Here is a 26,541-nt window from a genome sequence, read left to right on the forward strand (position 1 = left end):
AACTTGGTCTTCTTTGCATACATTTACTAAATTTTACCATTTTGATGTATTTGCTTCTTCTGAAGCAGTCTTTGGTAGAAAAATTCTTCAGGCAGCTGTTTCAGTTTGATTCTTCTGCTTATGATTTAAGTTTTTTTCTTGAAATTTATGAGAAATCGTATTTTTATGTGTATTTCATTTTTTTCAGCGGAAATAGCTAGTTTTATTTTATCCCGCACCTTTCTAGTGACTCTTCTGTGGTCTTCCACACCTTGGGTATTTCTATCCCATACGTCACTAGCTCATGGACTCTTGCCAATTACATGAAAGAAAACATAATTTATGTAAGAACTTACCTGATAAATTAATTTCTTTCATATTGGCAAGAGTCCATGAGGCCCATTCTCTTTTTTTTTTTTGGTGGTTAAAATTGTTGTATAAAAGTTTTTATTCCTGTTCTTCTTTTTGTATGCTTTTTAACTCCTTATTTTATTTCCCCACTACTTGGCTATTCGTTAAACTGAATTGTGGGTGTGGTGAGGGGTGTATTTATAGGCATTCTGTCATTCCTACCGTTCTACTTCTCCTTGAATTGAGTACTCTTGGAGTTTTGGGGAATCTTTGCCTCCTCTTAGTGGCCCGGAGTTGAATTCCAGGAGTAATGGACTTGTGGACTCTCACCCCCATGAAAGAAATGAATTTTTCTGGAAAGCATCATTTTTTTTTTTTATCTTTCTCCCTCTTTTCTCTCTGTTCTTTCTCTTTTTTTTCTCTCCTTTTCAAACATTATCTCTTCTCACTCTCTTTTCTCTCTCTTTGCGACTTTCTGTGTGTGTGTATGTATCTCTTTCTCTGGGCCTGATGATCTAAACCTCTCCGCTCTGGCAAGATAATCTAATATGTCTTGTCTTTACCGGTCCCTCAAAGGCTCTTTAAAATGGAGAACTGTTTATCTCTCTATAGCCCCCATAGAATTGGCAAGATTTCTCTCTGCCAGCGAGTTTTTGATCTTCAGACCCCTTCTCTCTCTCTCTCTCTCTCTCTCTCTCTCTCTCTCTCTCCCTCCTCCCTTGTGTGTGTCTCTCTCTCACACAGTTTTAGCTCCCTTGTATCTTTCTTTTTCCCTTTTCTTCTACTAGATACGACGAGTCCACGGATTCATCCTTACTTGTGGGATATTATCCTCCTGCTAACAGGAAGTGGCAAAGAGCACCACAGCAGAGCTGTATATATAGCTCCTCCCTTCTCTCCACCTCCAGTCATTCTCTTTGCCTATACTAGTAATATGAAGAGGTAAAGTGAAAGAGGTGTTAAAATTTTTATTTTCTTCAAGCAAGACTTTTTTATTTTAAATGGTACCGGTAAGTACTATTTTTTCTCAGGCAGAAGATGGAAGAAGTTTTCTGCCTGGAGGTTGATGATCTTAGCAGTTGTCACTAAGATCCAGATTAGTTCCCACAGAATGGCTGAGGAGTACTAGAGAAGCTTCAGTGTGGGGAACGTTTTTCATGCTACAAGCATTGAGGTATGTTTAGTCACTTATTTCTGGAGAGACTGTGATATTTCAGAACAGGCTGACATAGTTCCCATGAGGGAAGGGGTAAGCAGTAATTCTATAAATAAGAAGGGGTATTACTGGAGACCTGTGTATGAATGATTATGGGCTAAATGCAGCAAATGATGGCAGCATGGTTAGACACTGGGGCAGCATAACATTTTATTGCACAAACAGTTTTATATTCACTGTTGCTGAGATGGTACTGGGGGTTTTCACATGGCTTTATAGAAGGCAGCAAACTTCAGCTTCGGTTGGGCCCAAAACTGAGACATAGGCTAACGGAGTCGTAGTGAGACTTTTCAGACCCCTGAGGTCAGGTAGGCGCCACAGCAGAGCTGTGGCGAGGTGCAGGGGGTTGTTAATTTATTTTTATAACGTTTTAAGAATAACGTTTTTCTTATAGGGGGTTAATTTGTCCCTTACTTGTGGTGCAATATTAGGCTACAATATAAGAAGGATATATGCTAAAATTGTGAGTGTTATAGCATTTTAAAGCAGATTTGGAAAAATTGTGCGCTTTTTTACTTCTTAAAGGCGCAGTACCGTTTTTCAAACTTGGTGTTTTTTTTTTTTTTTCTCAATAAATAAAGTGTTTTCAAGACTTTTTGTGGTTATTACTAGCCTGTTCAACATGTCTGACATTGAGGAAAGTCAATGCTCTATGTGTTTAGAAGCCAGTGTGGAACCCCCACTTACATTGTGTCCCTCTTGTACTGAAAGGGCCTTTCATTGCAAAGAACATATTTTAGGTGATAAAAGTATGTCTAAGGATGATTATCAGTCTCAAGAAAATCAGGTTATGCCATCCAATTCTCCCCAAGTGTCACAACATTTAACGTCCACTTAAGCGACACCAAGTACTTCTAGTGGCTGCAGTTATGTCTACTACCCTTACAGAGGTATTATCTAAACTGCCAGGTTTACAGGGTAAGCGCAGTAGGTCCGGTATTAAGGTAAATGCTGAGCCCTCTGATGCTTTATTGGCCATTTACAATGTACCCTCACAGTGTTCTGATTTGGGGGTCGGGGAATTGCTGTCTGAGGGAGAGCCTTCAGATTCAGGAAATGTGTTACCTGAGACAGATCCGGACGTGATGTCCTTTAAATTTAAGCTTGAACATCTCCGCCTGTTACTCCGGGAGGTTTTAGCGACTCTGAATGATTGTGACCCTATTGTGATACCACCAGAGAAATGGTGTAAGATAGATAAATATCTAGAGGTACCTACTTACACTGATGTGTTTCCAGTCCCTAAAAGAATTTCGGACATTGTTACAAAGGAATGGGATAGACCAGGCATTCCGTTCTCTCCCCCTCCTTTTTTAAGAAAATGTTTCCCATATCTGACACCATTCGGCATTCTTGGCAAACGGTCCCTAAGGTGGAGGGAGCTATTTCTACCCTAGCTAAGCGTACAACTATACCTATTAAGGACAGTTGTGCTTTCAAAGTTCCTATGGATAAAAAATTAGAGGGTCTTCTAAAGAAATTGTTTATTCATCAGGGTTTTCTTCTACAACCTATAGCGTGCATTGTTCCAGTTACTACTCCAGCAGCTTTTTGGTTCAAGGCTCTAGAGGAGTCTCTTAAGGTTGAGACCCCATTAGATGATATTTTGGATAGAATTAAGGCTCTCAAGCTGGCTAATTCTTTTATTACCGATGCCGCTTTTCAAATGGCTAAATTAGCGGCGAAAAATGCAGGTTTTGCCATTTTAGCGCATAGAACGTTATGGCTTAAATCTTGGTCTGCTGATATGTCATCAAAATCTAAGCTTTTAGCTATTCCTTTTAAAGGTAAGGTCCTATTCAGGCCTGAATTGAAGGAAATCATTGCTGACATTACTGGGGGTAAAGGTCATGCCCTGCCTCAGGATAAGACTGTTAAGATGAGGGCTAAACAAAATAATTTTCGTTCCTTTCGAAACTTTAAAGGAGGACCCTCTACTTCTTCTTCCGCCACAAAGCAGGAGGGGAATTTTGCTCAATCCGAGTCAGTCTGGAGACCTAACCAGGCCTGGAATAAAGGTAAACAAGCCAAGAAGCCCGCTGCTGCTACCAAGACAGCATGAAGGGGCAGCCCCCGATCCGGGACCGGATTTAGTAGGAGGCAGACTTTCTCTCTTCGCTCAGGTTTGGACAAGGGATGTTCAGGACCCCTGGGCATTAGAAATTTTGACCCAGGGGTATCAGCTGAAATTCAAGGATTTTCTCCCAAGAGGGAGATTTCATCTTTCACGTGTGACCAGACATAAAGGGAGGCGTTCTTACGCTGTGTAAAGGACCTCTATACCATGGGGGTAATTTGTCCAGTTCCAAAACTAGAACAGGGACAGGGGTTTACTCAAATCTGTTTGTGGTTCCCAAAAAAGAGGGAACCTTCAGACCGATTTTAGATCTCAAATGCCTAAACAAATTTCTCAGAGTCCCATCGTTCAAGATGGAGACTATACGACAATTTTACCAGTGATCCAGGAGGGTCAATATATGACCACCGTGAACCTGAAGGATTGCGTATCTTCACATTCCTATCCACAAGGATCATCATCAGTTTGCCTTTCTGGACGAATATTACCAGTTTGTGGCCCTTCCTTTCGGGTTGGCCACAGCTCCCAGAATCTTCACAAAGGTGCTAGGGTCCCTTCTGGCGGTTCTCAGGCCGCGGGGCATAGCAGTGGCACCCTATCTGGACGATATTTTGATTCAGGCGTCAACTTATCTGACCAAATCTCACACGGACATCGTGTTGGCATTTCTAAGAACTCACGGTTGGAAAGTGAATATAGAAAAGAGTTCACTAGTTCCATTCTTGGGAACTCTGATAGACTCGGTAGACATTAAAATATTTCTGACGGAGGTCAGAAAGTCAAAGATTCTAAATACTTGGCGAGCGCTTCAGTCCATTCCTCGGCCATCAGTGGCTCAGTGTATGGAAGTCATTGGATCAATGGTAGCGGCAATGGACATTGTTCCGTTTGCACGCTTTCATCTCAGACCACTGCAGCTGTGCATGCTCAGACAGTGGAATGGGGATTATGCAAATTTATCTCCTCAGATAAATCTGGATCAAGAGACCAGAGACTCTCTTCTTTGGTGGTTGTCACAGGATCATCTGTCCCAGGGAATGTGCTTCCGCAGGCCAGCATGGGTAATAGTGACGACGGACGCCAGCCTCTTGGGCTGGGGTGCATTCTGGAATTCCCTGAAGGCTTAGGGTGTTTGGACTCAGGAGGAGTCTCTCCTACCAATCAATATTCTGGAACTGAGAGAAATATTCAACGCGATTCAGACGTGGCCTCAGTTGGCTTTGGCCAAATTCATAAGATTCCAGTCGGACCATATCACAACTGTAGCATATATCAATCATCAAGGGGGAACAAGGAGTTCTCTAGCGATGATAGAGGTTTCAAAGATAATCCGATGGACGAATGCTCACTCTTGCCATCTATCAGCAATCTATACCCCAGGAGTAGAGAACTGGGAAGCGGATTTTCTAAGTCGTCAGACTTTTCATCCGGGGGAGTGGGAGCTCCATCCGGAGGTGTTTGCATCATTGATTAATCAATGGGGCACACCAGAATTGGATCTGATGGCATCTCGTCAGAATGCCAAACTTCCTTGTTACGGGTACAGGTCAAGAGATACCAAGCTGTACTGATAGATGCTCTAGCAGTACCTTGGTCGTTCAACCTGGCTTATGTGTTTCCACCATTTCCTCTCCTGCCTCGTGTGATTGCAAGAATTAAACAGGAGAGAGCTTCGGTAATCCTAATAGCGCCTGCATGGCCACGCAGGACTTGGTATACGGATCTAGTGGACATGTCCTCTCTGCCACCGTGGAAACTTCCATTGAGACAGGACCTTCTCATTCAAGGTCCGTTCCAACATCCAAATCTAAATTCTCTGCAGCTGACTGCCTGGAGATTGAACGCTTGATCTTATCTAAGCGGGGATTCTCGCTTAGTCGGTCATTGATACTTTGATTCAGGCTCGCAAGCCTGTCACTAGAAAGATTTACCATAACATATGGCGTAAATATCTTTATTGGTGCGAATCCAAGGGCTACTCATGGAGTAGGGTTAGGATTCCTAGGATTTTGTCCTTTCTCCAAGAAGGATTGGAGAAGGGATTATCAGCTAGTTCCTTGAAGGGACAAATTTCTGCCTTGTCAATTCTACTACACAAGCGTCTGGCGGATGTCCCAGACGTTCAGTCTTTTTGTCAGGCTTTAATCAGAATCAAGCCTGTATTTAAACCTATTGCTCCGCCATGGAGTTTGAATTTAGTTCTCAATGTTCTTCAAGGGTTTCCGTTTGAACCCATGCATTCCATAGATATTAAGCTTTTATCTTGGAAAGTTTTGTTTTTAGTTGCTATCTCTTCTACTCGAAGAGTTTCTGAGCTTTCTGCATTACAATGTGATTCGCCTTATCTTATATTCCATTCTGATAAGGTGGTTTTGCGTACTAAACCTGGATTCCTTCCTAAGGTTGTTTCAAATAAGAATATTAATCAGGAAATTGTTGTTCCTTCCTTGTGTCCTAATCCTTCTTCTAAGAAGGAGCGTCTGTTACATAACTTGGACGTGGTTCAGGCCTTGCAAGCTTACAAGCGACCAAGGATTTCCGTCAAACATCTTCTTTATTTGTTGTTTATTCTGGAAGACGTAGGGGTCAAAAAGCTACAGCTACCTCTTTCTTTTTGGCTGAAAAGCATCATTAGCCTGGCATACGAGACTGCTGGACAGCAGCCTCCTGAAAAGGTTACGGCTCATTCTACTAGAGCTGTGGCTTCCACATGGGCTTTTAAAAACGATGCTTCTGTTGAACAGATTTGTAAGGCTGTGACTTGGTCCTCCCTTCATACTTTTTCCAAATTTTAAAAATTTGATACTTTTGCTTCTTCGGAGGCTATTTTTGGGAGAAAAATTCTTCAAGCAGTAGTGCCTTCCGTTTAGGTATCTGTCTTGTCCCTCCCGTTCATCCATGTCCTGTTGCTTTGATATTGTATCCCACAAGTAAGGATGAATCCGTGGACTCGTCGTATCTAGTAGAAGAAAAGGAAATTTATGCTTACCTGATAAATTGATTTCTTCTACGATACGACGAGTCCACAGCCCTCCCTGTCATTTTAGACAAATTATATTTTTGTTTTTCAAAACTTCAGTCACCTCTGCACCTTTTAGCTTTTCTTTTCTCTTCCTATACCTTTGGTCGAATGACTGGGGGTGGAGAGAAGGGAGGAGCTATATATACAGCTCTGCTGTGGTGCTCTTTGCCACTTCCTGTTAGCAGGAGGATAATATCCCACAAGTAAGGATGAATCCGTGGACTCGTCGTATCGTAGAAGAAATCAATTTATCAGGTAAGCATAAATTTCCTTTTTTCTTGTTATCTGTCTCCTTTTCTCTTACTGTGTGTCTCTCTCGCTTTCTCTCATCTATTATCATAAATATGTTGATTCTCATTTGAGAATCTTTCCCTTCATGTTTTGCAGTGTTCCAGATACAGCCCATGGGCATTCAGGTTGTGGGCGTTCAGGTTGTGTGTATCTTAACACTGAAGGCATTTGGGTGTTTGTTAGCCAGTAAAAGGGTTTCTACTTTACTTATCCTTGATATGTACTTTTTGTATACTATCTTTCTTTGTGTTATGTGGTGCTTCTTCCAATTTGCCAGAAAAAAACTGTGCTCTTTGCAAATGCAGCCACCTATCATAATTTGTACCATTGTAATTATATTTGATTATTTGTGATGGTTTTTGCTTTCTTTTTTTTTAAATTTAGAAAAGCCATGTTCCATACAGGGATAGTAAAATGACACGAATACTTCAGGATTCCCTTGGAGGAAATTGTCGAACTACTATTATAATCTGCTGTTCTCCATCAATCTTCAACGATGCTGAAACAAAGACGACACTAATGTTTGGACAGAGGTAAGTTAATAATGTTATATCAATTATTTTAAAGGGACATTAAACCCAAACATTTTCTTTCACGATTCAGATAGAGCATACATATGTAAACAACTTTCCAATTTACTTTTATTATCAATTTGCTTCATTCGCTTGGAATCCTTTCTTGAAGAAGCCGCAATGCACTACTGGGAACTACCTGAACATATTGGTTAGCCATTCACAAGAGGCAAATATGTGCAGCCACTAATCAATAGCTAGCTCCCAGCTCCTGAGCCTATCTAGATATACTTTTCAACAAAGGGTACCAAGAAAACAAAGCAAATTAGAAAAAAAGTACACTGGAAAGTTGGTTAAATTTGTGTGCTCTGTCTGAATCGTAAAAGAAAATTTTTGGGTTTCATGTCCCTTTTAATACTGGCAGAATTGTACTTTAACTGGACTCATTTGGCTACATTTAAGTGAAGTGAAACGTGATCTCTCTAATATGACAAACATCTCATTTGTATTATTTATTTGTATAGCACTACAAAATTCCATAGTGCTGGGTACAGAGATAGTATTATACAATGGAATAGTTTTGATAGATGCAAATACTTAACAGACTAAACAAATCTAGTACAGAAGGAGGAGGGCACTGCTCCGAAGAGCTTACAGTCTACCCACGAGGATTGTAGTTGCAGCAGTGAGTCAACACAGTTCAAGATTTGTTTTGGGTAGGATGAAAAGCAGAGGATAGACAGTAAACCTCTCTGAATAGATGAGTTTTTAAAGAGTGTCTGAAGCTATACAAGGTTGTAGACAGTGTAGGGTAGAGAGTTCCAGAGGACAGGAGCAGCGCATGAGAAGTCTTGGAGGCGGGAGTCACGTAGAAATGATAGGAGTGGCGAGACATAGGTTAGAGGTTGATTGAAGAGGATGGCTTTGAGTCCTTTATAGGTTAGGTTTAATGAATTGTATTCTAGAGTGTATGGGGATACAGTGTAGAGAATGTCAGAGTGGAGCAGCTGATGACTTGCGGTCACGTGACCTCTAGCGTTCACTGCAATTGGGTTAGGAGCCTTTAAACTGGATCAACTTTGGTAGTGAGAAATTCCAGCGTCTGAAGTAAACCAAATCAACAGATGAATATATCCCACAGTCCATGTAGGCATGTATTCCTCTCTTTAGTGCTTTTAAAAGCTTAGAGAAATTTAGAGAAAACATGGTGGACCATAATTGTCCTATAATATAGTGCCTGTGTTACTTTTTCAATATTCTTGCGCACGTTATATAGCTATAGCAAACAAGTGCAGATGAACGCATCTAATACTGATTGTAATAACACTGGCTACTGCTAATCACTGAATTAAACCCAATCCTCCTCCTTTGGTAGACTTTGCTGCAATGATTAGACATATTTAAAACAAGAAAAAAGAAACAGAAAAGGTATTCTTACATGAGTTGTCTCATGTACCACGCAGTTAAATGTTAATGTACATTAATGCTGAAGGTATGAGTTTGACTTGAGTTTTTTTCTATTTTAACATAGATTTGAAAGTCATGATTTTTTTTTTACTTTGAGTAACCACAAAACAGTATTACAGTAAATACTAAAGGGATATAAAAAATAAACTTAGACCCAGACTGCAAAAAAAAATTAAAAAATTATTTCATAAAGTTGGTAGGAGTCCACGATACAATACTCCTGGGAATTGCCTTCCCTGCCACTAGGAGGAGGCAAAAATTCCAAAACCCCAAGATCTTTAAATAACACCTTCCACCTCTATGATATTTAGTCTTATAATTGTCTCCACTGAAGAAAGGTGAAGATGTGCAGATCTATTTATTTGTTGAGAAGGGTTTTCAGGCTCAGTTGAGGTCCATTTCACCTCAGAGTGAATTTTTTGTCAAGAGGGAAGTTTATGGAGTTTAGGGTGTGCCTTACTTTTTCTTTCCCATGAAAATGTGAGTCGGGTTCTTCCCAAGGATGTTGCAGAAACTTGTCTTTGGCCTCCTCTTATTGGGTCTACAGTTAACTCCCATTGTTTGTCCTCTGCTGATATGTTTTCAGTGCATGACTGGTTTTCTTGCTATCAAGCATAGTAGGAGAGTGGTTTTTAGTTAATAAACTATTGTTTAACTACTTGACACTCGTTTGAACCCAGGATATATATATATATATATATATATATATATATATATATATATATATATATATATATATATATACACACACACACCAGGTATAGGTTTTAGATTCATTATACCCTATATGTAATGGGCTCTCTTTTGGGACTTATTTTTTAGAATTTTAAAACGTCTGATTTTTTTTAATTTAAAAGTACCTTTGTTTCTCCTGGCTACACACGTGCTTGCTGGTTCGTGCATCGGTGCACATGTGTGCTTGTTTTGGCACTTTTTTGTGTTTTTCACTATGGATTCTTCTGAACCTGTCCCTAATCCTCCTTTGGAAGCTGAAGTTTTTGAACACATTTCTACCAATATTAAGTGTGTTTTTTGTAAACAGGCTGAGGTATCCCCTCCTTTTTATATGCGATTCCTGTCTTAATATTTTGATGCGATTCAGATCAATCTAATGCTGCACTTGCTTCCAAAGGTGGTATTGCTCCTTCTGTTTGTTCATTACCGGATGGTCCAGCTCTAATCACTCCTGGCATGAAAGAGTTTATTAAGACTACAGTGTCTGAAATGTTGGCAGTCATTCTGCCTTAAAAGAAGCGTAAAAGGTCTGTACAAGATATGCCTTCTACTAGCATCTATATTCCTGTGTCTCATGAGGCTAATGAAGCGTCTGAGGGTGATCAGGGGCTGGCCTCTGACCGTGAGCCTGCTTCTTCCTACGTTTTTATTTATTTTGATCACATTTGTTATTTATTTTCTAAAGGAGATTTGGCTCACGTTAGAAATTAAGGCTGTTTCTGTTTCTAGAGAAGGGTCGACTAATAGTCGTTTAGATTCTTATTATAAACCTACTAAGGATTCTTCTGAGGTTTTCACAGTGGCTGATGCTATGGCTGGGATTATTTCTAAAGAATGGTCTAAACCTGGTAGTTCATTTAATCCTTCTACAAGCTTTAAAAAAAATTGTGTCTCTGTTAGAGGGCAGGTTAAGTCTCTTTCAGGAGGCATGGTTTCGGAATGTTTCATATTCTTGGGCTCTGAATATAATTCCTGAAGGTTATTGGATTGGTTTCATGGTAAAACCTTCCAGAAAAATGTTTTATTTGTTAAATGTTCTGAAGAATCCTTTTAAAAGCTCAATCTTTTCTTCAATCAGTCCTGAATCTGAAATACATGGATTTAATAGTTCCTGTTCATCTGCTTGAACAGGGAAAGGGATTTTATTCAAATCTCTTTATTGTTCTCAAGAAGGTGGGAACTTTCAAACTAGTTTTGTATGTAAAGGCTCTGAACAAGTTTGTCAGAGTTCCAACTTTCAAAATGGAGACTATTCCGTCAGTTCTGCCTTTCATTCAGCAAGAATACGAAAAAAGCAGAAATGTTCCAGCTGGTGCAAAAACCTTTTATTGTGCAATCTGGGATACAAACAAAGCAACATTTCAGGCCCACAATCGGCCCTTTCTCAAGCTTGACCATAAATGAGTGAACAAACATTTAAATAGCCATAATGGCGCCAAATTTTGTGATTAAAAAGTGTACACTGTTGCCATCTAGTGAACAGCAACAATATAACATCCAAAAATGTATTAAAGTGCATTTTGATGACTGAATTTATCGCCACCTAAAAGTGAGCAATCATCATGCTGTCAATCAGACAAATATTTAACATATGTGAAAAAATTAACATATATAAAAACATATATAAAAATGTTCAATGTGAATCAATTTATCAATATATAGGTGACAAAAAATAGATATATTCCATTAGATAAAATTTAAAATACATTGAAAATTCGATTATGCTGGATTTGGTAAACCTGTTCCGTGCTGTGCAGTGAGTGCTGTGTTTCATGCTACATTGTTTCATTCAGCAAGGGCAGCGCTTATCTCCATATTCTGATTCATAAAGATCAGTTTCTGAGGTTTTCTATTGTTGCTCTATCGTTTGGTCTGGCTATAGCTCCTAGGATCTTCACAAAGGTTGTGGGAGCTATTTTATCCGTCCTAAGAGGTCAGGGAAAAGTGGTGTATCTTGGTACTAGCTCAATCTTTACATTTAGCAGTATCTCACACTAACATACTGTTGTTTCTTCTTCGTCAACATGGTTGGAGGATCAATTTGCTAAAGAGTTTAGTTCCTCAGACAAAAGTTACTTTTCTCTTATGGATCAAAGAAGATTAAAGATGGTTTTGGGCCTGTCAAAATCTTCAGTCTCTCTTGTTTCCCACTGTTGTTCCTTGTATGGAGTTTCTAGGTCTTATGATTGCAGCATTGAATGCTATTTCGTTTGCTGAATTGCACTGTCGAAGCATACAAAGCTGAAGTGGTCTCATATGAAGAGATCATACTCTGTGTTGTCTCAGATGATTTTTCTAGATTTCAAAACAAGACAGTCTCTGTCTTGGTGGCAGGATCACCAGCTTTTTTTGCAGGGGGCTTCTTTTTCTTGTCCTATTTGGTATGTGATTTTTCTGGATGGGGGGCTGTTTAGAATTCTCTGACAGTCCAGGGAGGTTGGGCTACTTGGGAGACAAGGTTGCCTATAAACATCTTAGAACTTTGTGCAATTTTCAGAGTTTTTCAAGCTTGGCCCGTACTGAGAGAAGATTAATTTCTCCAGTTCCAGTCTGACAATATCACAGCTGTGGCTAATGTCAACCATCAAGAGGGGACTCAGTCATTTAGTCATGAGGCAAGTTTCTCAAATTTTCTCTTGGGCAGTAACCAATTGCTGTCTAATTTCAGCAGTCCATTTCCCCAGGGTGTTCAATTGGGAAGTAGATCAGTTTCTTCATCCAGGGGATTGGTCTCTTCATCTGGAAGTGTTCAATCAGGTTGTACATCTTTGGGGTCTTCCAGAAGTAGATCTGAAGGCCTCTCGGTTGAACAACAAACTACCCAGGTACTTTGCAAGGTCAAGGGATCCTCAGGCGGAGTTTGTGGATGCTCTGATAACTCCATTGTCCTTTCAGCTGGCCTATGTGTTTTTTCTCCTCTGGTACTTCTTCCCAAAGTAGTTTTCAAGATCAGGCAGGAGAATTCATCAGTGATTCTAATTGCTCCAGCCTGGTGCCGCAGAATTTGGTTTGCATGTCTGATTTAGATGTCGAGTTGCACTCACTGGCCTCTTCCTCCAAGGCCAGATCTTCTTTACTGAGGTCTGTTTTTACAACAGGATCTGAAGTCTCTAAACTTGATGGCAGATTGAACGATTAGTTCTTAGGCATAGTGTTTTCTCTGAGTCTGTAATTGAAACCCTGATTAAGGCTCAAAAGCTAGTTACCAGGAAAATGTATTATAAAATATGGAATTTGGTGCAAATTAGGTCTGTTATTAAACCAAATTCTCCTCGTTGGAACTTGAATCTGGTGCTGAAGATTTTGCAGGTTCCTCCATTTGAGCATATGCATAAGGTGGAGATTGTTTGTTTATTTTCAGGAAAGTCTTATTTCCTCTGCTAGAAGAGTTTCTGTACTTTTTTGTAATTCTTCTTATTTGATTTTTCATCAAGATAAGGTAGATTTTAGAACCAAATTTGATTATTTTTTCCCCCTAAGGTTGTGTCCTCAGATAATCTAAGCAGCAAAATTGTTGTCCCTTCTTTGTGTCCTAATCCTAAGAATTCTTCAGAGGGCCCTCCTCACAGTTTAGATGTGGTTAGAGCCTTGAAGTATTATGTTGCTGTTACTAAGGATTTCAGACAAACTTCCAGTCTGTTTGTTCACTTTTTTGGTTCTAAGCGAGGTCTGATGATTCTGCTGTATCTTTGGCTTCTTGGCTAAAGCTTTGGATTCGTGAAGCTTACGCGAAGACTGATCATCAGACCCTTCCTAATCAGATTACTGCTCATTCTACCAGATCAGTAGTTTACTTCTTGAGCTTTCAAGAATGAAGCTTCTGTTGACCAAATTTGCAAGGCAGCTACCTGGTCTTCATTGCATACTTTCACTTAATTCTACCATTTTGATGTTTTCGCTTCTTTTGATGCAGCTTTTGGTAGATATAGGTAGGCAATGGATCTTGGACTCTTACTACCTTTATGAAAGAAAACCATGTATGCTTACCTGGTTCATTTCTTTCACGGTAGCAAGAGTCCACGAGACTCCACCCTTTTTTTGTGTTGGTTTTTAATGTTATGGCACATCTGTTTTCCCCGGCTCCTATATTTTGTTTTGCTCTATTTCTTTTGCTACCTATTTTGCTTGGCTATGCGTCAGACTAACTACCATAGAGGTGGGATGGGTTATATAGAGCTCTTGGGTTTTGGGAAATTTTGCCTCTTCCTAGTAGCAGAGAAGGTAAATCCCAGGAGTAATGGCTCATGGACTCTTACCACCATGAAATAAATTAATTTAACTGGTAAGCATAACTAATGCTTTTTTATATTAAAGTAAATAGCGTGCCTATCTCTATCTAGCTCTAAAGTGGCCAGAGCGCAAGATAGATTTGGTAATATTTGGCTTCATACTTGTATTTTGGTTTCTGTATGAATGTTTTAGTATAAAGCCAGACAATTTCATGCATCTACACCACTTTGTTTTTGATAGCACAATACTGGGTGTCAAGTTAGATAATTTTGAAGCCCTAAGGCTCAGAATTTAATAAGCTTTTATATATTTTTTTTCTCTATGTAGAGCAAAGACTATTAAGAACACTGTTTCTCTCAATCTTGAGCTTACTGCAGAAGAATGGAAGAAGAAATATGATAAAGAAAAAGACAAAAACAAAACACTCAAGAATATTATTCAACATCTTGAGATGGAGCTGAACAGATGGAGGGGAGGTACGCAGCAAACTCTAATGCATTTTGTTTGTGTTTTTTTATGCGGAGAAATAAACAATAGAACTATAGTTGTTTGTTTTATCTACTGATATTTATAAACAATTAACATATTAAACAAGACAAATTTCATATAAGGCTGTCTTAACATTAGAAAATTCTACTTAGGGCAAAAACTTCTAAACAGTATTTAAAGGGCTATGAAACCCAAAAATGTTTTTTTTGGGGATTCAGACAGAACATACAATTTTTTTAAAAAGCTTCCAGTTTACTTTTTTCAAATTTGCTTTTTTCCGTGGTATTCTTTGTTGTTTGGAGTACTGCATGGTAGGAAATAGAGCTGCACGCTCCTGAGCTTACCTTCCTGTTTTTTAATAAAAGATACAAAGAGAACAAAAACAAGTTTGTGATAGAAATAAATTAGAAAGTTATTTAATCCCTTAAAGGGACAGTCTACCATAGAATTGTTATTGTTTTAAAAGATAGATAATCCCTTTATTACCCATTCCTCAGTTTTGCATAACCAACACAGTTATATTAATATACTTTTTACCTCTGTGATTACCTTGTATCTAGGAACCTTCTTCCAGCCCCCTGATCACATGACTGTTATTATCTAATGTTTAAATTTAGCATTGTTTTGTGCTACATCTTAAATAACTCCCTGTGCCTGAACACAGTGTTATCTATGTGGCCCACGTGTACTTTCTGTCTCTTTGTGTTGAAAAGAGATTTAAAAAGCATGTGATAAGAGGCAGCCCTCAAAGGCTTAGAAATTAGCAAATGAACCTACCTATGTTTAGTTTAAACTAAGAATACCAAGAGAAAAAAGTTAATTTGATGATAAAAGTAAATTGGAAAGTTGATTAAAATTAAAAATCCTATCTGAATAATGAAAGTTTAATTTATACTAGACTGGCCCTTTAAGGACCGGGCATTTCAGACTAAAACTTCCCCAAAAGGCCAGAGCATTTTTAGCATTTTTGCCATCACTCCATTTAAACCGAAATAAAGCTGTGTTTTTTTATTTACCTATCAAAACTATATATTTTTTTGTACTACACAACCCAAAATATTGATCTAGACCCATTTTGGTATATTTTATGCCACCATTTCACCACCAAATGCAATCAAATAAAAAAAAATTGTTCACTTTTTAAAAAACTTTAGGTTTCTCACTGAAATTATTTACTTACCACTTGTGCAATCATGGCACAAATGGTTGTTAAAGCTTCTCTGGGATCCCCTTTGTTCAGAAATAATGGCTTTGCCATTGCTTTTTGGTAATTAGAAGGCAGCTAATTGCAGCTGCGCACCACACTTTTTTATTATTCCCATCAGTGAAGAGGTTAAAAAGGTAGCTTTTAATGTTAAATTTAGCTTTAGTGTAAAAATTACCCTCCCACCTGACACTTCCCACCACTGATCCCTCTCAAACTGATCTCTTCCCTCTGTCACCCCCATCTTGGGGGTGACAGTCTGCCAGTATGCAGTTTTAGACCTTTTTTTATTATTATGTTATTCAGTGTATGATTACCCCCTTACCTTCCCACCTCACTGATCCCTCATCTGTAAATCTGCAACTCTATTTCTGCACTGCCTCACTCGTGCGGCATGCAGAAATAACGCAATCTTGCTACTGCTAGCAAGATAGCAGCAGAGAAGCTCAGGGCAGCAGCGTTGTACAGGGTACAGCACTGACCCTTAAGGGCTGAACGACGCTGGTTGTTAAGTAGTTAAAATGGCATGCTCTGTCTGAATCATGAAAAAATATTTTGGGCTTCACGTACCTTTTAAGGACTTCCCTGATTTTATATGTTACCACTTAAAGAACCTACGTGCTTTATTATACGTTTAGATGTCCTTTTATTCATGTCCCAGTGGGTTATCCAGACTGCAATGTGTGTATTTTTGATTAGTGCACTCAGATTACCATGGTGACAGATTTCTGATAGCTATGTAGACTGCCGAGAATATAGCTCCCAAAAGTGATTTCAAGTTCTATAGCTGCCTTATTACATTTTCACTGCAATTTCTGGGCCACAATTATTTCCATCGTCAGTATGTTGTTTTTTTTTATATTCATTTTCTGTTCATTTGAAATTACAGTGTGTGTGTGTGTGTATATATATATATATATATATATATATATATATATATATATATATATATATATATAAAACATGGAAATGGACTGCACTCTCAAACTAGACTGGGTACACATCCTATGACCCTGCAAAATGCACAGCCCTAGGTGTGCAATAGCACTCACTGCCAGCTGCACAGCCTCTAGAGACCCAGGCAGTTAACACCAGACAAGTCAATCAACACCACACACAGACCTTTCAATCTTAGAGAAAGTCTGGCACTCTCTTGTTTCATATAAAACCAACTTCCCAGTTTGCCATAAATTTCTTTGAGATTGCAGTATAAAGTGTTTTGCTGTATACATTTTTTTTTTTTTTCTTTGGCCATATTTTCCTGTTGTTTAACTGTGAAATGTGTGGATTTTATGTGAGTTTGCACTGCAGACTTCTCAAATCTAACCCTACCACATACCAGTCCCTAAATGGCTTCAGCAGGGGAGATTGGATAAGATTCTTTAAAACAATGTAAGTTTTACTAACAAAATGACAATGTCTAAATTGGCTCCTCCAAATAGCCTAAGTGGTGTGGGAATTTGGCTATGGAAAGACTTAAAAGTAACTGTAACTGTCCTGTCCAAGTTATTGAAAGGGACATTGAAACCAATTTTTTTCTTTCATGATTCAGATAGAGCATGCAATTTTAAGCAACTTTCTAATTTACTCCTATTATCAAATTTTCTCCGTTCTCTTGCTTTCTGTATTTGAAAAAGAAGGCATCTAAGCTATTTTTTTGGTTCAGGACCATGGAAAGCACTTGTTTCTTCTGTTAAGTGTGATCAGTCCACGGGTCATCATTACTTCTGGGATATTAACTGCTCCCCTACAGGAAGTGCAAGAGGATTCACCCAGCAGAGCTGCATATAGCTCCTCCCCTCTACGTCACTCCCAGTCATTCTCTTGCACCCAGCAACTAGATAGGTCGTGTGAGAGGACTATGGTGATTATACTTAGTTTTATATCTTCAATCAAAAGTTTGTTATTTTAAAATAGCACCGGAGTGTGTTATTACCTCTCTGGCAGAGTTTGAGGAAGAATCTACCAGAGTTTTGCTATGATTTTAGCCGGAGTAGTTAAGATCATATTGCTGTTCTCGGCCATCTGAGGAGTGAGGTAAACTTCAGATCAGGGGACAGCGAGCAGATGAATCTGCATAGAGGTATGTAGCAGTTTTTATTTTCTGACAATGGAATTGATGAGAAAATCCTGCCATACCGATATAATGTCATGTATGTATACTTTACACTTCAGTATTCTGGGAGAATGGTACTTCACTAGAATTACACTGTAAGAAAGACATAAAGCTGTTTAATAACTAGAGATTATGTTTAACGTTTTTGCTGGAATGTAAAATCGTTTTCATTTGCTGAGGTACTGAGTGAATAAATGTTTGGGCACCATTTTTCCACTTGGCAGTTGCTTAAATCTGTTTTTTCTGTCAGTTTCTGTTCTCCCTCACTGCTGTGTGTGTGGGGGAGGGGCGCTTTTACTATGCATCAAATATTTCAGTCAGCAACTCATTGTATTCCCTGCATGATCTGGTTCATCTCTACAGAGCTCAGGGGTCTTCAAAACTTATTTTGAGGGAGGTAATTTCTCTCAGCAGAGCTGTGAGAATTATAGTTTGACTGAAATAAAAACTTTTATTCTGTAATTTGTTTCCTGCTTTCAGAAATTGTTATCTTTGCTAATGGGATTAAACCTTTGCTAAAGTTGTGTTGTTTACAAGGATTGAGGCTATAACTGTTTCAATTTATTAATTTTTAACTGTCATAGATCTTCTGTGCTTCTTAAAGGCACAGTACGTTTTAATATTATTCTATTTGAATTGTATTTCCAAGTTGCAAGTTTATTTGCTAGTGTGTTAAACATGTCTGATTCAGAAGATGATACCTGTGTCATTTGTTGCAATGCCAAAGTGGAGCCCAATAGAAATTTATGTACTAACTGTATTGATGCTACTTTAAATAAAAATCAATCTGTACAAATTGAACAAATTTCACCAAACAACGAGGGGAGAGTTATGCCGACTAACTCGCCTCACGTGTCAGTACCTACATCTCCCGCTCAGAGGGAGGTGCGTGATATTGTAGCGCCGAGTACAGCTGGGCGGCCATTACAAATCACATTACAGGATATGGCTACTGTTATGACTGAAGTTTTGGCTAAATTACCAGAACTAAAAGGTAAGCGTGAACAGAGTGCGCTGATAATATTAGGGCCATGTCAGACACTGCGTCACAGGTGGCAGAACATGAGGACGGAGAACTTCATTCTGTGGGTGACGGTTCTGATCCAAACAGACTGGATTCAGATATTTCAAATTTTAAATTTAAACTGGAAAACCTCCGTGTATTACTAGGGGAGGTGTTAGCGGCTCTGAATGATTGTAACACAGTTGCAATACCAGAGAAAATGTGTAGGTTGGATAAATATTTTGCGGTACCGACGAGTACTGAGGTTTTTCCTATACCTAAGAGACTTACTGAAATTGTTACTAAGGAGTGGGATAGACCCGGTGTGCCGTTCTCACCCCCTCCGATATTTAGAAAAATGTTTCCAATAGACGCCACCACAAGGGACTTATGGCAAACGGTCCCTAAGGTGGAGGGAGCAGTTTCTACTTTAGCTAAGCGTACCACTATCCCGGTGGAGGATAGCTGTGCTTTTTCAGATCCAATGGATAAAAAGTTAGAGGGTTACCTTAAGAAAATGTTTGTTCAACAAGGTTTTATATTGCAACCCCTTGCATGCATTGCGCCGATCACGGCTGCAGCGGCATTCTGGATTGAGTCTCTGGAAGAGAACATTGGTTCAGCTACTCTGGACGACATTACGGACAGGCTTAGAGTCCTTAAACTAGCTAATTCATTCATTTCGGAGGCCGTAGTACATCTTACTAAACTTACGGCGAAGAATTCAGGATTCGCCATTCAGGCACGCAGGGCGCTGTGGCTAAAATCCTGGTCAGCTGATGTTACTTCTAAGTCTAAATTGCTTAATATACCTTTCAAAGGGCAGACCTTATTCGGGCCCGGGTTGAAAGAGATTATCGCTGACATTACAGGAGGTAAAGGCCATGCCCTGCCTCAGGACAAAGCCAAAGCCAAGACTAGACAGTCTAGTTTTCGTTCCTTTCGGAATTTCAAAGCAGGAGCAGCATCAACTTCCTCTGCACCAAAACAGGAAGGAGCTGTTGCTCGCTACAGACAAGGCTGGAAACCTAACCAGTCCTGGAACAAGGGCAAGCAGACTAGGAAACCTGCTGCTGCCCCCAAAACAGCATGAATTGAGGGCCCCCGATCCGGGATCGGATCTAGTGGGGGGCAGACTTTCTCTCTTCGCCCAGGCTTGGGCAAGAGATGTTCAGGATCCCTGGGCGCTAGAGATAATATCTCAGGGATACCTTCTGGACTTCAAATACTCTCCTCCAAGAGAGAGATTTCATCTGTCAAGATTGTCAACAATCCAGACAAAGAAAGAGGCTTTTCTACGCTGCGTACAAGAGCTCTTGTTAATGGGAGTAATCCATCCAGTTCCACGATCGGAACAGGGACAGGGGTTTTACTCAAATCTGTTTGTGGTTCCCAAAAAAGAGGGAACTTTCAGACCAATCCTGGACTTAAAGATCCTAAACAAATTCCTAAGAGTTCCATCGTTCAAGATGGAGACTATTCGGACAATTTTACCTATGATCCAAGAGGGTCAGTACATGACCACTGTAGATTTAAAAGATGCTTACCTGCACATACCGATTCACAAAGATCATTACCGGTACCTAAGGTTTGCCTTCCTAGACAGGCATTACCAGTTTGTGGCTCTTCCATTCGGATTGGCTACAGCGCCAAGAATCTTCACAAAGGTTCTGGGTGCTCTTCTGGCGGTACTAAGACCGCGGGGAATCTCGGTAGCTCCATACCTAGATGACATTCTGATACAAGCTTCAAGCTTTCAAACTGCCAAATCTCATACAGAGTTAGTGCTGGCATTTCTAAGGTCACATGGATGGAAGGTGAACGAAAAGAAAAGTTCACTCGTTCCACTCACAAGAGTTCCCTTCCTGGGGACTCTTATAGATTCTGTAGAAATGAAGATTTACCTGACAGAGGACAGGCTATCAAGACTTCAAAGTGCTTGCCGCACTCTTCATTCCATTCAACACCCGTCAGTGGCTCAATGTATGGAGGTAATCGGCTTAATGGTAGCGGCAATGGACATAGTACCCTTTGCACGCTTACACCTCAGACCACTGCAACTGTGCATGCTAGGTCAGTGGAATGGGGATTACTCAGACTTATCCCCTTCTCTGAATCTGGATCAAGAGACCAGAAATTCTCTTCTATGGTGGCTTTCTCGGCCACACCTGTCCAGGGGGATGCCATTCAGCAGACCAGACTGGACAATTGTAACAACAGACGCCAGCCTTCTAGGTTGGGGTGCCGTCTGGAATTCCCTGAAGGCTCAGGGACTATGGAGTCAGGAGGAGAGTCTCCTGCCAATAAACATTCTGGAATTGAGAGCAGTTCTCAATGCCCTCCTGGCTTGGCCCCAGTTGACAACTCGGGGGTTCATCAGGTTTCAGTCGGACAACATCACGACTGTAGCTTACATCAACCATCAGGGAGGGACAAGAAGCTCCCTAGCTATGATGGAAGTATCAAAGATAATTCGCTGGGCAGAGTCTCACTCTTGCCACCTGTCAGCAATCCACATCCCGGGAGTGGAGAACTGGGAGGCGGATTTCTTAAGTCGTCAGACTTTTCATCCGGGGGAGTGGGAACTTCATCCGGAGGTCTTTGCCCAAATACTTCGACGTTGGGGCAAACCAGAGATAGATCTCATGGCGTCTCGACAGAACGCCAAGCTTCCTCGTTACGGGTCCAGATCCAGGGATCCAGGAGCAGTCCTGATAGATGCTCTGACAGCACCTTGGGACTTCAGGATGGCTTACGTGTTTCCACCCTTCCCGTTGCTTCCTCGATTGATAGCCAGAATCAAACAAGAGAGAGCATCAGTGATTCTAATAGCACCTGCGTGGCCACGCAGGACTTGGTATGCAGACCTGGTGGACATGTCATCCTGTCCGCCTTGGTCTCTACCTCTGAAACAGGACCTTCTGATACAGGGTCCCTTCAAACATCAAAATCTAACTTCTCTGAAGCTGACTGCTTGGAAATTGAACGCTTAATTTTATCAAGACGTGGGTTTTCTGAGTCAGTTATTAGTACCTTAATACAGACTAGGAAACCTGTTACCAGAAAGATTTACCATAAGATATGGCGTAAATACCTACATTGGTGTGAATCCAAAGGTTACTCTTGGAGTAAGGTTAGGATTCCTAGGATATTGTCTTTTCTACAAGAAGGTTTAGAAAAGGGTTTTTCTGCTAGTTCATTAAAGGGACAGATCTCAGCTCTGTCCATTCTGTTACACAAACGTCTGTCAGAAGTTCCTGACGTCCAGGCTTTTTGTCAGGCTTTGGCCAGGATTAAGCCTGTGTTTAAAACTGTTGCTCCACCATGGAGTTTAAACCTTGTTCTTAATGTTTTACAGGGCGTTCCGTTTGAACCCCTTCATTCCATTGATATAAAGTTGTTATCTTGGAAAGTTCTATTTTTAATGGCTATTTCCTCGGCTCGAAGAGTCTCTGAATTATCAGCCTTACATTGTGATTCTCCTTATTTGATTTTTCATTCGGATAAGGTAGTCCTGCGTACTAAACCTGGGTTCTTACCTAAGGTAGTTACTAACAGGAATATCAATCAAGAGATTGTTGTTCCTTCTTTATGCCCAAATCCTTCTTCAAAGAAGGAACGTCTACTGCACAACCTGGATGTAGTCCGGGCTCTAAAATTTTACTTGCAGGCAACTAAGGAATTCCGACAAACGTCTTCTCTGTTTGTTATTTACTCTGGGCAGAGGAGAGGTCAAAAAGCTTCCGCTACCTCTTTCTTTTTGGCTTCGTAGCATAATTCGTTTAGCTTATGAGACTGCTGGACAGCAGCCCCCTGAAAGAATTACAGCTCATTCTACTAGAGCTGTGGCTTCCACTTGGGCCTTCAAGAATGAGGCCTCTGTTGAACAGATTTTCAAGGCTGCAACTTGGTCTTCGCTTCATACTTTTTCCAAATTTTACAAATTTGACACCTTTGCTTCATCGGAGGCTATTTTTGGGAGAAAGGTTCTTCAGGCAGTGGTTCCTTCTGTATAAAGAGTCTGCCTATCCCTCCCGTCATCCGTGTACTTTTGCTTTGGTATTGGTATCCCAGAAGTAATGATGACCCGTGGACTGATCACACTTAACAGAAGAAAACATAATTTATGCTTACCTGATAAATTCCTTTCTTCTGTAGTGTGATCAGTCCACGGCCCGCCCTGTTTTTAAGGCAGGTAAATATTTTTTAATTTATACTCCAGTCACCACTTCACCCTTGGCTTTTCCTTTCTCGTTGGTCCTTGGTCGAATGACTGGGAGTGACGTAGAGGGGAGGAGCTATATGCAGCTCTGCTGGGTGAATCCTCTTGCACTTCCTGTAGGGGAGCAGTTAATATCCCAGAAGTAATGATGACCCGTGGACTGATCACACTACAGAAGAAAGGAATTTATCAGGTAAGCATAAATTATGTTTTATTGGTGGTTGAATTTATCCACCAATCAGCAAGAACAACACAGTGTGTTCACCAAAAATGGGCCGGCATCTAAACTTACATTCATGCATTTCAAATAAAGATACTAAGAGAATGAAGAAAATTTGATAATAGGAGTAAATTAGAAAGTTGCTTAAAATTGCATGCTCTATCTGAATCACAAAAGAAAAATGTTGGGTTCAGTGTCCCTTTAACCATAAGTGCTTATGTATCAAATAGGAAGACAATGACTTCTATTGTTATGGAACTTGTGATCGCTTCTGTATCCCAGGTGAAGCTGTGCCTGTAGATGAACAGACAAGTGCAAAGGACCAGAAAACCCTGGAGCCTTGTGACAACACTCCCATCATTGATAACTTTTCACCAGCTGTTGCAAGCATCTCGTCAGAGGAGAAGAAGAAATATGATGACAACATAACATCTCTGTACAGACAGCTGGATGATAAGGTTCTTTATTGTTGCTTTGCGTGTTTGTTTTTAAAACAATTAACTAATGCTTTTGTATGTGTTAATGATTTAACTAAAAAAAAAAACAGCAACAAAAAGTTATTTTATTTTCATATGTTTACTTTAAAACAGAAATCATACTATACCTAAAATAAATAAATAATACTGTTATGGCCTATTTAGATGACCCGTATAAATAAATTACATAAATAACAAAATGTGAATACACCGGGAACTAGGTGGTCTTACACTGGAGAAGGGTATATCTCTGAAGACTATTAAAAAGAACTATGACACTTCTGAATCTTTTGCAATGCTAAGTTAGAAGTACAGAAAGAGGGACAAAGGGGACAGACATCAGGGAGAGCGGGACAAAGGGGACAGACATCAGGGAGAGCGGGACAAAGGGGACAGACATCAGGGAGAGCGGGACAAAGGAGACAGACGTCAGGGAGATCAGGACAAAGGGTACAGACATAAGGGATAGTGAGACAAAGGGGACAGGCATCAGGGATAGTGAGACAAAGGGGACAGACAGGTAAAAGTGGGACAAAGGTAGGGTGACCATATTGCCGCTTTAAAAAGGGACAGACATGAAAAATACATATGTTAGGGCTGTTTAAAGAAATGTTTTGTATAAGAACCTTGACATGTATTTTTCATATGTGTCCCTTTTTAAAGCGGCAATATGGTCACCCTAGACAAAGGGGACAGATATCAGGGAGAGCGGGACAAAGGGGAAAGACATCAGGGATATATCTATAACTATATATCATATTATATCATTCATATATATGTATATATATATATATATATATATATATATTGCATACAAAGAGAGAAGCGCTCTACCAGGAACGAACAACAGCTCAGTAGCTTGTTCTATGGCGATTTACCACCCGGAAGCAGCCTCTTTTAGACCATTGTGCTTTTCACAGAAAAAAACTTTCCTGAAGTATATCAGTCTGATCCTGCCAAGTAAGGTCAGTCCAGCCCCGAAATACCAGGCAATTCTCCTCTGAACAAGGAACATGACAACCCCAGACGATCGTTTCGGCCTCCTATGGGCCTCGTCAGTGAGGTGCAGCCACATTCCTCTAAGCACACTGGGCAAGGAGTCCACGTCTGGTTTCCCCCATCACCCATAGGGAGACTTCCCCAGGGTCATAATAATTTGCATACAAAGAGAGAAGCGCTCTACCAGGAACGAACAACAGCTCAGTAGCTTGTTCTATGGCGATTTACCACCCGGAAGCATATATATATATACCGGTATATACAGTATATTTTTTTAGGGGATACCAGTCATAGCAGTCTTTTATACATTTAGCTTGTATTAATGAGAAATTAGTCCGGTTGTTAATATATTTTGCTTCTAAGTCTCTTTAGGTCCAGGTCTTGTTTGCATGATCATGAATATGTTCCTGTATAAATATTTTAAACCCTTAAATTACAATTATAATTGTTGGTAGAAATTTCATATACATAGGTAAGGTGAGATTACTTTTAAATTCAGCTTGCATGTATTATTTATTTAATAATTTCTAGTAGCATCTTGTCTCCACTTAGGTTTTACCTTTTAATTATAATTTTGTGCTTTGTTAAGTTCTCTGAAATTTAAAACCATTAGCTCACGAAAAAATGAGTTTTAAAATGAGTGTCCAAAGCCTGGGGTTTTGAATTTCATTACTCCGTTAAAAAAAATAAAGGACCATTAAACTTGACATTTCAACAACACATAAAATGTTTCATTATTGGAAGTGAAAAATTATTGCAATATACATTCATTATTTATTTTGCAGCCTGTAAAATAAATCTAAAATTGTGTTTGCTTTACTTTCTCCCAGGGAGGCTTGGGTTAATACTTTTAGGCAATTTAGGTGAACTTTTTTTACTTTTCCCTCCCTCCCTAAGCTTCTTTGGTGTTGCATGCTTTTAAAAGGTGGATTATCAGTTTTGCATCAACAATCATAATAGGAAAATCATTCTTTGCAATAGTAATTAAGTTGAATCAATGCTAAATCACCTTAAGGTAATACAAGGGTGCAGGTTACCACAGTCTGCACATGTGCAAACAGAGTTGGTGCTATATCTGAATATTAGTTTGTGATTGGTTAGTATTTTGTTCTGGGGGACAGGGAAATCAGTGAAAAGATTAAACATAAAACACTATGCTCATTTGACAAAATAAAGCTGCAGTTTTCATTGCAAAATTCTTCTTATATATGAAGGTTTTCAATCATGTAGTTTACAATTTGTGTTAAATGTCCCTAAAGCACATAATTAAAACTGATTAATTAAACTCCATCTAAAATATCACTATCATTTCAATGAAGAACTTGCCCAAAATACCGGCAAATATTTTGCATTTTTTGCAGTCACTCCATCTAAACAGAAATAGAGCCTTGTTTTGTTTTGTGCACCACACTTTTATTATTCCTGGTAGTGAAGGGGTTAATAAGGTAGCTTGTAAGGTTAATTTTAGCTTTAGTGTAGAGATTACCCTCCAGCCTGTCACCCCCACCCCCTAATTCACAGATTAGACTGCGGAGCTTCCTGCAGCTTGGATATGTGTATATACGTCTGATAGTCTGGTATGATAGGCAAAGTCCGCATGACGTATATATGTCATTTTGGTTTAAGGGGTTAAACACATATTTAAAATCTGCTTCAGAGAATCAATGTGCTACTTGGAGCTATCTGGTGAGCAAATGACAGACAAATGTGTGTGACCGCCAATCACCAGCTAGTTCCCAGTAGTACATTGCTGCTGCTTAAAATATAAGCACATTGTTTTCAGCAAAGGACACCAAGAGATCAAAGTAAATATCATAAAAGAAGAAAAAAATAAGTGTCTTAAAATTGTATTCCCTATTGGAATCATGAAAATTTAATGTTGACTTTTATGTCCTTTAAGGCGTTAAACTTTGTCTACCCTTATTGTATAGC

General features: G+C 39.6%; 1 protein-coding gene across 1 annotated transcript in view; it reads left to right on the forward strand.

The window, feature by feature from the left end:
* The window catches only part of KIF5C (kinesin family member 5C), a 350,079-nt gene that overhangs the window by 161,936 nt on the left and 161,602 nt on the right, over positions 1-26,541 (forward strand). Inside the window, exons 10-12 of the mRNA XM_053698287.1 lie at positions 7,321-7,469; positions 14,208-14,356; positions 23,417-23,592. Of these exons, the coding sequence (XP_053554262.1) occupies positions 7,321-7,469; positions 14,208-14,356; positions 23,417-23,592 (474 nt within the window). The remainder of the gene's footprint in view (positions 1-7,320; positions 7,470-14,207; positions 14,357-23,416; positions 23,593-26,541) is intronic.

The sequence above is a fragment of the Bombina bombina genome, chromosome 1 (assembly GCF_027579735.1).
Source record: "Bombina bombina isolate aBomBom1 chromosome 1, aBomBom1.pri, whole genome shotgun sequence".
NCBI classification, from domain to species: Eukaryota; Metazoa; Chordata; class Amphibia; order Anura; family Bombinatoridae; genus Bombina; species Bombina bombina.